An 11,660-nucleotide genomic window follows, 5' to 3' on the forward strand; every position below is an offset into this window, starting at 1 on the left:
AATGTAGCAGAACATTCCAAAGGGGGTGATAAAAGACGTCGCGAGCTGGTCGGACTCCTTCGTCGTGATCTGGTGGTAGCCGGAGTATGCGTCAAGGAAGCAAAGGGTTTTGCACCCTGAGGTGGAATCAACTATTTGGTCTATTTGTGGCAAAGGAAATGGATCCTTTGGACACGCCTTGTTGAGGCCTGTGTAATCGACACACATTCTCTATTTCCCGCTCTTTTTTCGCACAAGAACAGGATTTGCTAACCACTCTAGGTGGTGTACTTCCCTGATGAACCCAGCAGCCAATAGTTTTGCTATCTCTGCACCGATGGCTCGGCGTTTTTTCTCGTCGAAGCGGCGTAGGCGTTGCTTCACCGGCTTGGAGCCTAGGAGGATTTTTAGGGTATGCTCGGCGACCTCCCTCAAGATGCCTAGCATATCCGAGGGTTTCCACGCAAAGATGTCTTTGTTATCGCGGAGGAAGTTGACGAGCGTGCTTTCCTATTCGGAGGAGAGCACGGTCCTGATGCGGACTTATTTGCCCTCGGAGTTGCTGGGGTCCAAGAGCACCTCCTTGGGCCCTTCCGCCGATTTGAACGACCCAGACGACCTCTTCGTGTCGGGTGCTTCTTCAACGACCTCCTCCCTGAGGGTGGTGAGCTCTTCGTAGGCGACGACTGCTGTGGCGTGGCCGCAGCATTCGACTTCGCACTCGTAAGCGTGACGAAAGGAGGTGCCGATGGTGATAACCCCGCAGGGGCCCGGCATCTTCAGCTTAAGGTATGTATAGTCGGGGACAGCCATGAACTTCGCGTAGCATGGACGTCCAAGGATGGCATGGAAGGTTCCAGGGAACCCTACCATGTCGAAGGTAAGAGTCTCAGTCCTATAATTGGACCGATCCCCGAAAGTGACGGGCAGATCGATCTGCCCCAGTGGTACGGCCTGTCTGCCAGGTACAACGCCATGGAAGGGCGCTTGGATGGGGCGGAGGTTCGTTCGGTGGATGCCCATCTCGTCGAGTGTCTTGGCATACATGATGTTGAGGCCGCTGCCTCCGTCCATCAGTACTTTTGTGAGCCGCTTTGGGCCGACGATTAGGTCGATGACAAGTGGGTACCTTCCCGAGTGTGGGATGACATCCGGATGGTCGGTCCGGTCAAAGGTTTTGGCGGATTCTGACCACCGGAGGAAGGCAGGCGTGGCCGGTCCAGTCATATAGACCTCGCGGCGTGCGACCTTCTAGCGGCGCTTGGAGTCGTAGGCCGCTGATCCTCCAAAGATCATGAGGCCACCGTTCGGCGTTGGGAAGGCGTCGTCCTTCTCCTCGGCGGCGTTAGTGGGGGCAGGTTCCTTCCCCTACTCCTCCTTGTTGAGGCCCCCGAACAAGTATTTGCGCATGAGGCCGCAATCCTTGTAGAGATGCTTGGCCAGGAAAGCATGGTTTGGGCATGGCCCCTCGAGCATTTTCTCAAAGTGGTTCGGAGCACCCTCCGTGGGCTTCCGGCCACCCTTGCGGTCGGCTGCGGCCACGAGTGAGTTGTCGTGCCATTGCTTCTTATTCTTTTTTTTTGGTGGGACAGTTGGAAGCGCCTTCGCCGGCGTCCTCGTCCCGCCTCGCCTTGCCGTTGGAGCGGTCAAAGATGGCTCCAACTGCCTCCTCTCCTGAGGCGTGGCTGGTGGTGATGTCTAGGAGCTCCTTGGTGGTTCGCGGGCCCCTGCGCCCTAGCTTGTGAACTAGAGACTCGCAGGTTGTCCCGGATAGGAAGGCTCCTATCACGTCGGCGTCGGCGATGTTAGGGAGCTCGTTGCACTGCCGAGAGAAGCGCCGGATGTACCTACGGAGGGTTTCATTGGCCTTCTGGCGGCAGTTCTTGAGGTCCCATGGGTTTCCGGGGCGTTTGTACATGCCCTGGAAGTTCCCCACGAAGATCTCTGTCAAATCCGTCCAACTTTGAATGGCGTTGGACGATAGGTGCTCCAACCATGCTCGTACCGAATCGGCCAAGAATAGCGGGAGATTGCGAATAATGAAATCGTCATCACTCGCACCACCGGCCTGACATGCAAGCCGATAGTCTTCGAGCCAAAGCCTGGGGTTTGTTTCCCCAGAATATTTAGGGATATTGGTAGGCAGTTGATACCTTAGTAGGAACGCAGCGTTGAGGATGTGTTGGCCGAAGGCCTGAGGGCCTGGCAGGCTGGGGCTCGGGCTTCGGTCCTCGCTACTGTCGTAGCGTCCACCACGTTGGGATGGTAGCCGTGGCGTGCTGCCTCTCCTGCGTCGTCGTGGGCGCATTTGTGAGCGTCGATGGTGCTGCGTACGTCGCGGTCACGGCCGAGGCGTTGATGCACCAGGACGGCGGAGGGCTACTAGCCGCCTGGCGGTATTTGGTGAACGGACGCGTCCTTGGTGGGGCGCACCGAGGGCGTGCGCTGGCTGGCGTCGGGCTCATGTCGTCAAGACAACGAGCTTTCTACCTACTGCGCCGCCGCACGCTCGAGCAACGTGCGAATTTCTCAATGGGCGCGGCAATCCTTGGACATCGCGGCCAGCGGAAGGCCATGCAGCAAGGCCATCGCTGCGGCGATGTTTTGGCTTGCCTAAGCGAAGTGAGGAAGGCCCCCGTCATCGGTGAGGATCCTCTGGTGTATGGTGCGGGCCGTGGCGCATGCGCGCCCACCGCCTTCGTGGCGTTCAATCTCGCGATTGATGTCCGTGTATTCCTGGACGAGCCCTTGTCCGGCCTCATCGATCTCCAGCTTGCGGGCTCTCAGCTGCTCCATCCCCAAACGAGATGGGGCTGCTGCCTCCCCCCTGGACCCGCCGTCAGGGTGGCTTGTCGGGGTAGCCTCTTCCCCAGAGACGTCCTCGACGTGCCCCTCAAGGGTCCACGCCATGAAGCACTCCCGGGAAGGGAGATAGCTCCCCCTACTGGAGTCTGAGCTGGAGAACGATCCTGGCTCCTCCGTGAGGAGCCTGTGGAGAGTCTCCATATCAGGTTCAATTGTCCCCACGAACTCACTGTCCGTGGGCGGCTAAACCATACGTAGTGCCAGAAGGTGGCCAACGGTCGCCGCAGCGTTGCGGAGACCGAATGGAAATGCTGTCGGGGCGCTTTGTACGGGGCCTTCCGGAAATAGGGTGATGCTGCGCGGGGCCTCCCTGGATAACTAGGGTCCAAGGGAGTCATCTGGCTGGCCCTCAAGCCTCAGACGACTGAGGTTGATGGAAGGGAGAGACTGTGTGGCCATGTGGGCCAGCGCCAGCTCTCCTCCTAGTGTGACGATAAAATCTAGGTCGCCGAAATGCACGTGTGCACCCGGGACCCAGCTGATTGCGTGGGTGGCCATCCGAGGCCTAGTTTGGAACGCGCAAAGGCCCCTACCTGGCGCGCCAACTGTCGGTGTTTCGTACAAGCACCGGCAAGTAGATTTATAGTAATACGCGTTAGGCTCGGATGATGCGCTAAAGGACACAAGATTTATACTGGTTCGGGCTGAATGTCCCTACGCCCAGTTTGTTGCTGCTCGTGTTATTAGCACTGAAAACGGTTCGTAGTAGGGGGTACAAACGATCGAGAGAGGGACTGGTCCCAAGTCTCTGATGGAAGGATCGAAAGGAGGCCAAGAGCTTGGTAGCAGCTTGACTGTGTGTATTGTATGTTGTCCCGTCCCAAGTTCCCTCCTCCTGTTGGAGGAAGCGCATCCCCTTTTATAGATGAAGGGGACGGCTTTACAAGAGTGAGGGTTTAGGATGCATACTCTACCTAGCCTTGTGGCTCACGTCTACCTAGCCTAGTTTCCCATTCTGATGGGTGCGAAAGGATGATAAGCGCCTACAATACTGTCGATGCCTCTGTAGAATGTCAGGATGGTTACAGAATGCTACCCTGCGCAGGGTATGGGCTGTAGTACAGTGGTTTTGATTTATGAGCCTCGCCCAGCCTTGTTCCGCACGCCTTCTGGTTCCTATGAGTCTCTGTCGGAGGGACGCGGGGTCGGGGTCCGGAGTAGCGCCATGGGCAAGGTCTTCCGATTTGGTGGACCCGAGGGGTCGGAAAGCGGGCGTCGCTCCCTTGGGTCCATAACGTGGTGACGGTATATCCGTCATTCGTGGAGATCGCAAACCCTTTTCTGGAGCGTAGTGGTTGTCGTATATCTTCGTCGGGTTCCGTGTCCTAGAGCTGAAGGCGGCGCCTACAACTCTACAGGGCGAGGAGCACGTACTTGCAATACTTTTCAGGCTCTGCGGCGCCCGGAAGGGTCTAAAGTACCCGTCCCGTCGTCCCCTGGCAGTACCTTTCCTGCCGAGGCGCAGGGTATGGTCCTTGAAGCCGTGGTTGACCCGAACATCTTGTCTTGCCCTGTACCCATCATCATGAGGGAACGGGGAGAAGTTGTCAGGTAAGACGAAACCAGTCTTTAGACATCGAGCGGGGCGAGGTTTGTCCTCGGTCATCTGGCGAGGCAGAGACCAGTCCTTATCCCTTGGGTGAGACCGAGCCTGCCCCTCGGGGGTCGGGCGAGGCGGAGACTAGCCCTTAGCCCTCGGGCGAGGCGGAGCTGTCCCAAAGGCGTCGGGCGAGACAGAGACTAGCCCTTAGCCCTCGGGCGAGGCTGAGCTGTCCCAAAAGCGTTGGGTGAGGCGAAGACTAGCCCTTAGCCCTCGGGCGAGGCGAGGCCGGCCCAAAGGCGTCGGGCGAGACGGAGACTAGCCCTTAGCCCTCGGGCGAGGCTGAGCTGTCCCAAAGGCGTCGGACGAGGTGGAGACTAGCCCTTAGCCCTCGGGCGAGGCGAGGCCGGCCCAAAGGCGTCGGGCGAGACGGAGACTAGCCCTTAGCCCTCGGGCGAGGCGGAGCTGTCCCAAAGGCGTCGAGCGAGGCGAAACCAAACTCCTATCATCCGGGCAAGGAACGTAACGGCGCCCTTATCCGTCCAGAAGTTTTTAACGTTCGATGGTTATTGGTTCCACCTTCTGGGGTACCCCGGTATTAGGTCCCCGACAAATATCCTACTAGGATTTAACAATGACACTATATAATTTTATCATTCAGGGCAAGTCCAGGATATTCCTTCTTTAAGAAGTTATGCATATATATCATTATAACTGGAATCATCTTGTGCGTATAGGTTTACTGCATGTAAACAAGTAGCAAGGTACAAAAATATAGTGGATGGTTACACAAAATATTCTTAGACGCATCGTAGCATTTGTCAGGATATAATCATGGTACATGCTAATTTTCAGAATTAATACCAACCATTCATTCATCCCAAAAAATTATTATGCTGGGAAAACTAAATATGAGCCTCTCAAAGTTGAAAAGTCTAAGGTATGCACGATTTAGAGAGCACATATATTATACCATGTTTCTAGTGTAGTTATTCAAAATTTTATTCTTGCAATTACATGGTATAAAATTCATAATGGAGATTGCACTAGCATTTTTTAGGTAGAAAAACTTTCAAAATTAATCTACTATTTAATTCAGATAAATAAAGCTAGAAACAACACCCATTAAACTTTGGATTTAATGTGTATATATACACGTTCTTATACATGCGGCGTATAATAAATATGCATAAGCAAGGGTCTTGGGTTAATATTTCAGAAAACTGTTTTATTAAAAACTGAAAATTCCAAACGGACGGCGTGTGCTTACACGCTGCAAGGTGTGGCGACTCCTGGTCGTGGACGGCAGGTGGCCGGTGGCATGCAGACCACTAGCGGCGGCGGCATGTAGATGAGGCTGAGAGCGGCTTCCGAGGGCAAGCAGCGTCTGCTGGGCCAACGTCAAGCGCTCTTCAGCAGCGTCCTCGTGGGACACGATGCTCTGGCAGCTTGGAGTTGGCCATATGTGCTGCAGGCAATGGTCGTGGCCTGTGGAGTCGATAGAAAACGTGCTGGCCGTAAAGCTACATATAGATCAAGGACAGCGTACGGGCCACGAGGAGCAGAGAGGAGGCGGTATGCCGACGGATGGCACTGAAACCATGCAGCATGCAAGTCTCACGAGTGCGGGCGGAGCCGACTAGCAGCGTGCGAGCTGTTTTTGTGAGGCACGATGGCGCATGGTGAGCCGGTCAATGTTGTGGCGGACTGGGCTATGGAGTTCTGCGCGTGCAGGCAGCAGGCTCATTGGCTACTTGGGCTGCGCCGCATGCATGCGATAGCTTGCCAATTGATTCAATATAAGATCATACAACGAACAGTTAGTTCGGCCAATGCGGTGGCCAACTAGTAAGCTCCGCGTGCTTGCATGGCCTCAATCGTAAGCAATTTGCATGTACTCAGTACGCAGCGATGTGTTTTTCTCGTTTTTCCTTTTTTTTTATTAACCCTAGATTCAACATGCAACTCTCGTATGTACTGCATATACCAATTTTACGTACTACGTGTACGATGGAAAAATTGTCCAGTTCGATAGCATGGACAAACACAATCTACCAGTGCGGTTCTTTGGTATCTGACAGAGGATGCCAATTGATTTATATACCTTACATGCCGCGTAGGGCGTACGCGTTTGACATTGTTGTACATCTATTTGTTTGACGGCGACACTATATATATGTCCATGTAGTGCATGTAGAGGTAGCAGATTCGTTCTGCTAACAACGTCGGAGATGTCGACGTCGTCGAAGTAGTCGCTGCGTGATGTTGACGGTACAAACGCCAGCATCAAAGACCGATGACGGCTTCAACGGCGATGTCGACAAAGAGCTTGTCATGCTAATAACGTGTTATAAAATATGTTGTCAGCGGTTAGGATATTCCTCTCTCCGTCTCTCATGATCAACACAGTAGATGAAAGTAGAGAACAAATAGACACAAGATAGGAAGACTATTTTTTATTCCTCTAAGTATTAGTGATTACAACATAGAGCTCCCACGTATATATAGTTATGCCAAGGTCTAAGAGTTCGATAAAAGCTCCGTACAAACGGACTAGGATTAAGATTCTTCTATCTCCTTTTCCTTCTAAGATAGAGTGAGTATACCAATTGCTTTGCTTAATTTTCTTGATTTCCCACCTCAACGGGCGTGGATACTGGTACTAGTTTATTTACCATCAAATCAAGCAGACTCGGCTAGTGAGTCAACGGTTGATGGGCCCCGATGGTTTTGTCTCCTGCTTTGCTTGTGAGCGACAGCTTGGCCCTGCAGGCCCGGATGTCATGTTTCTGCTGTATTTGTATGTTTTTCGTGGCCTCGTTCGCGTGCCCTTAAATCCGGCTTGATTCGCTTATTTTTTTCATCTGGAACAGTATTTTTCTCTCATAAATTCATCCAGCATTCCTCCAAACCATCAAGATTCCTCCAGAATTCAGACAAGCGAACAGACCAGTTTTTTTTAATTCTTATATAAAGTCTCGGTATGCAGGAGCGGAGCGGGCGGGCATGCCAGCGCAAGAAGCGAAATTTTTGTCACGTCCTTTGTCATCCAGAGCGAGACGGACGACTGCCAGCCTGTTCGTTTGGCTATTGCTTGTCGTAAACGATCGTAAATTTCTAGCTGGAACAGTATTTTTCTCTCACACAAACCAGCCAGTAGTACTTCTTCACGAACCAGCAACGATACGAACCAGCCAACCGAACAGGCTGGCAAGTGGCTGTCTGGCTTTGCATCGTCGCCCCCGCCGACGGGCATTGTTGCTGTTGGTACGGAAAGGGACACATTCCCCCGACGACCGACGTTGTTCAGCGTGATCGGCTGGGGCTGGCTGGCCAGCCCCCTCACATGAACACTATTCACATGAACCAGCTAGCAGTACTTCTCTCTCACGTAAACAAACCAACAACGATATGAACCAGCCAACCGAACAGGCCGGTTGACCCCTGACACAAGTGACGGCAACGCAGCAGCAGCCAGCACAAGTGACTGCGAGAGGGCTGCTGTCACCTGTCCGGATCGCCACCACCAAGCCGTGCTGTTTTTTTATCGACGACAGCACGGCTGTGGGTGGTGGACCTTGACTTAACCTCAGGCCAGGCCGTGTGCGTGAGCGTGCTTGCGGTGAAATTTGACCCACGACCATGCGCCATATGTCCACTTCACTGGTGTGGTGAATGAGTTGCGGTTGTGGCACTTCTTTTTTTCCGCCACGTAGGGGCCTCGCTGAACATCACAATTTTTTTTTGGTGGGGGGGGGGGGGGGGGGGGGGGGATAAATTAATTCATTCATTCAAACGCCTTTCCATCCGATGGTACTAGTCACTCCACCCATAAAGCCAAATATGGGCTCCGTTTGCTGGTCTGAAACTGGCTGAAAAACACTGTTCTGGCTGAATTGTTGTAAGAGAAAAACACTATTCCAGCTAAAAAAACAAGTCGAATATGAGGTAAGCCGACAGGGCCTATAAGTTAATTATGCCGGGAGTAGTACTACTATGATGTAGTGAAATTTGACCGCCGACCAGTGGCGGATCCACGAGGGGGGGGGGGGCTAGGGGGGCAGCAGCCCCCCTGTGAGAGTGATTTTCCTTTATATTTACTGTAGAAAAAATATGATTTCACCGTTAATCTTCGATGTTTGTTCTAAATCTCTATTGATTAGCCCCCCGAGGTGCTCATCTTGGCTCCGCTAATGCCGACGACCATGCGCCAAGAAGTCCATGCATGACCATACAACCATTATCCGTTTGTTTGAACACATATAGTACAATTTACTTCTTCTTTTTTTTGGAAGCGCGCGTTCATTTTACGGGAAATTTGCGAAGACGACTAGATATTTTTAGTGGGATCAGAATGGACTACCTTATTCCATGAATGATGCATCGATATAATGAACTGCCAGAAGCGAATAGTAGCAGTTCCCCTCATAGCCTCCGTTCACTTCGCTGAAAAAACAAGCCGAAATACTATTTCGGCTGATTTGTTGTGAGAGAAAAACACTCTGAAAAAACAAACTAAAAAAACGGATTATAAGATAAGCAAATAGGGCCAAAAAGAAGAAGAAGAAGAAGAAGCAGCAGCAGCAGCAGCAGCAGCTAATAGTAGCAGTTTTATTTTATTATACTATTAATTTATCCAATGCTGATTGCTGAAAAAGGCACTGGTTGGGAGAAAGCGCATGGGGCTGCCGTGGAATGGAAAAGCAGGTGCCGAAGAAGTCGTCGCAACCGTCCATGTCCAAGGTTTGAAGATGCCACCAAGCATTGGCCTCTCTTTCCAGCATTTTGCCTTTCTGCAGCACAATCCCCGAGCTTTCTCTTTCTGAATTCTAAAGGACACAAGAGCATCTGTCTTACGCACCATCCTTCGGTCCCGTTCGGCTGCTCAGTTCTTAGCTCGTTTCAGTTTGTTTCAGCTTATTCTATCTCACAGAATACTATTGAATCATTCGAAATCATCCAAAATCTGATCAGCCGAATGGGAGCTCGTAGATATGGCCGTTAGTTGCAACTTGGACTCCGTATGCTTTTATAAAAGCGCATGCGAAAGCAGGGGAAAAAATGACATTTTGGGTGGATTAGGCTGCTCGAGTTGAGTGGAGAGTGGACCAAACCAGCGAACGGACGCGGCAACGGGGGGAAAGGCATGAAAGAACGGCGGGCAGCGTTGAGGCCTGTCCTGCTTTCAGTTTCAGCTAGCACATCCGGTTCCACTTCGGAGAACTCATGTGTTTAGATAAAAGGAGTGCGCAAACGTGCGTGACAGATCGATCGATGCGCTAATCCGCACATGGAAAAAAAACCGATCTAATCCCAAGAAAATACACGCGCGTATGAACCAGCCAATCTAAATGGGGAAGAAAGTGGGAAAAAAACGCACGCATACCAATCAACCAATCTAGAAGTGGAAAGGACGTGGAAAAGGATAAGGAGTAAAGATAGGTTCCCATTATAAATGTAAAGAGAAAGAAAGTATAAAAGTGGTTATGATAATTTAAAAATAATGGTTCCTAATACAAAATTGTCTTTTATATTTTAAGAACAAGATTTCGAAAACAGTTAGACGGACCCAACAAATATGCTTTCAACTTTTTTTAGCCACTTAAAACTCATTGATCTACTTTTTTTATAAAAGAAACTATTGAAGATGCTCTAATTACAAGCATTATTTCTGTTTTTGCTAAGTGAAATATATCAAAAAATAGAAAAAATGTAACTTAGCATTTTCGGCGATGATCAAAGGCGCCATGGCGATTGGCGAGACACATCACATAAGGTGTTCACTGGAGTTTGAGATCGGGTGATTTATGTAGCACTGTACTTAATATTCACAGTTGACGTTGCTTACGTCATTGAGTCACTATATATACATGTTTGATGTTTCGTCGTATTACCTTGTTGGTTTATACATGACGTTTATTTCTAGACAGGGAGTACTGATCCGTACGTTTAAGTTGCTGCACCACGCTTGTTGGAACAGATGGTCTTCTTGTCACGTAGTCCACAAATTGTGTATACATTAGTGTGTATGGTCGGCATTTTTTTGTTTATTTGCGCATGCTGGCTAGTAGAGTAGGATATTGTTCCAATATCTTGGGAGTTGTTTAATAGCTTGTTCGGCTGAGCAAGTTCGACTTATTTTTTCCAGCCGAAGCAGTATTTTTCTCTCACAAAATTTCAATATAAACAGTGTTTTCAACATAAACAGTGCTTTATTTCATTCCAGCCAAACACTCCATAAGCATATAGGAATATATGGTGTTCACCGAAGCAAGTACATAGCTCGCACGTATTGGATGCCATAAACATTTCTAGTAAATCCAGGGTGTAGATGCCTACCAACGCTCCATAGAAACCATCCGCACATACTATGCGATACAAGACGCACATACGTTGTTTCATCAAAATATAAAATACGGACGTCAAAAAAATGAATCTTATTTAGCAAGCTAAAAACAAAGACTTCCACCTCTCAAACAAATTTATATCAAGGCTGTTTCGTTAATGACCGTTTTACCTCGAGTTAACTGCAGTTGTTGGGTTATGTTATCTAGGAATCTTTCTAGCTATATTGGTTAGCATAAAGGGAGCTCCGATTTTGCCTCTACTTTTGTGCCAAACAATTTTAAATTTATATTTAAATTTTCAACAAGTTAAGAAAAGTTTCAAGAAACTACATCAATCAAAAAGAATCACAAAACTTCAAAACAAATCATCAGCAGTTCTCTCGACAAAATTGAACTTGGTTATCCTTTTGCATGTTGAACATGATAGTTATTCGTGATGTTAAATGAAAGTTCCCAGTTGTGGAAAAAAAATTATAAATCCATATATATGCATATTACAGCGCTCGGAAAGGATTATAACACTCATATATAAACAACAACTCGTTTTGTATACAGACATGCGTTCATCTTGACGATGTAGTGGTCGTGACATGTATTCCATCAGCCTGAAAGCAACAAAACAAAACCAACGAAATAACCAAATGGAAAGCAGGTATATACCTCACAACCACAGCCATTTGTTCCTTAATAGATGCATCACGAGCCTCATCAACAAGCACCGCAAACCAACGATCTCCTATTTTACTTTTAATTAACTCACTTGTCTCCTCTGCACAAGCCCTAGTCAAATCTTTCTGAACTATTAGACTACTCATTTGATTATTCCCTGGAGCATTTTCACCGGTCACAAGTGCAGCCTTAGGATCCTTCTTTCTGTATCATTCAAGCATCTCCATAAAGTTCCCTTTATTTCTTGATCTTTTAGACTC

General features: G+C 49.5%; 1 protein-coding gene across 1 annotated transcript; it reads right to left on the minus strand.

The window, feature by feature from the left end:
- Positions 1–522: 522 nt before the first annotated feature.
- On the minus strand, positions 523–1,053 carry LOC136530290 (uncharacterized). Its single transcript, XM_066523062.1, has one exon. It carries the CDS (start codon positions 1,051–1,053, stop codon positions 523–525), a length of 531 nt encoding a protein of 176 aa, XP_066379159.1.
- Positions 1,054–11,660: the final 10,607 nt, after the last annotated feature.

Source organism: Miscanthus floridulus, unplaced genomic scaffold (genome assembly GCF_019320115.1).
Source record: "Miscanthus floridulus cultivar M001 unplaced genomic scaffold, ASM1932011v1 fs_102_3_4, whole genome shotgun sequence".
Lineage (NCBI taxonomy): Eukaryota > Viridiplantae > Streptophyta > Magnoliopsida > Poales > Poaceae > Miscanthus > Miscanthus floridulus.

Coding starts and splice junctions, on each gene's coding strand:
- LOC136530290 (XM_066523062.1), bottom strand. CDS start 1,053: ATGGACGGAGGCAGCGGCCTCAACATCATGTATGCCAAGACACTCGAC.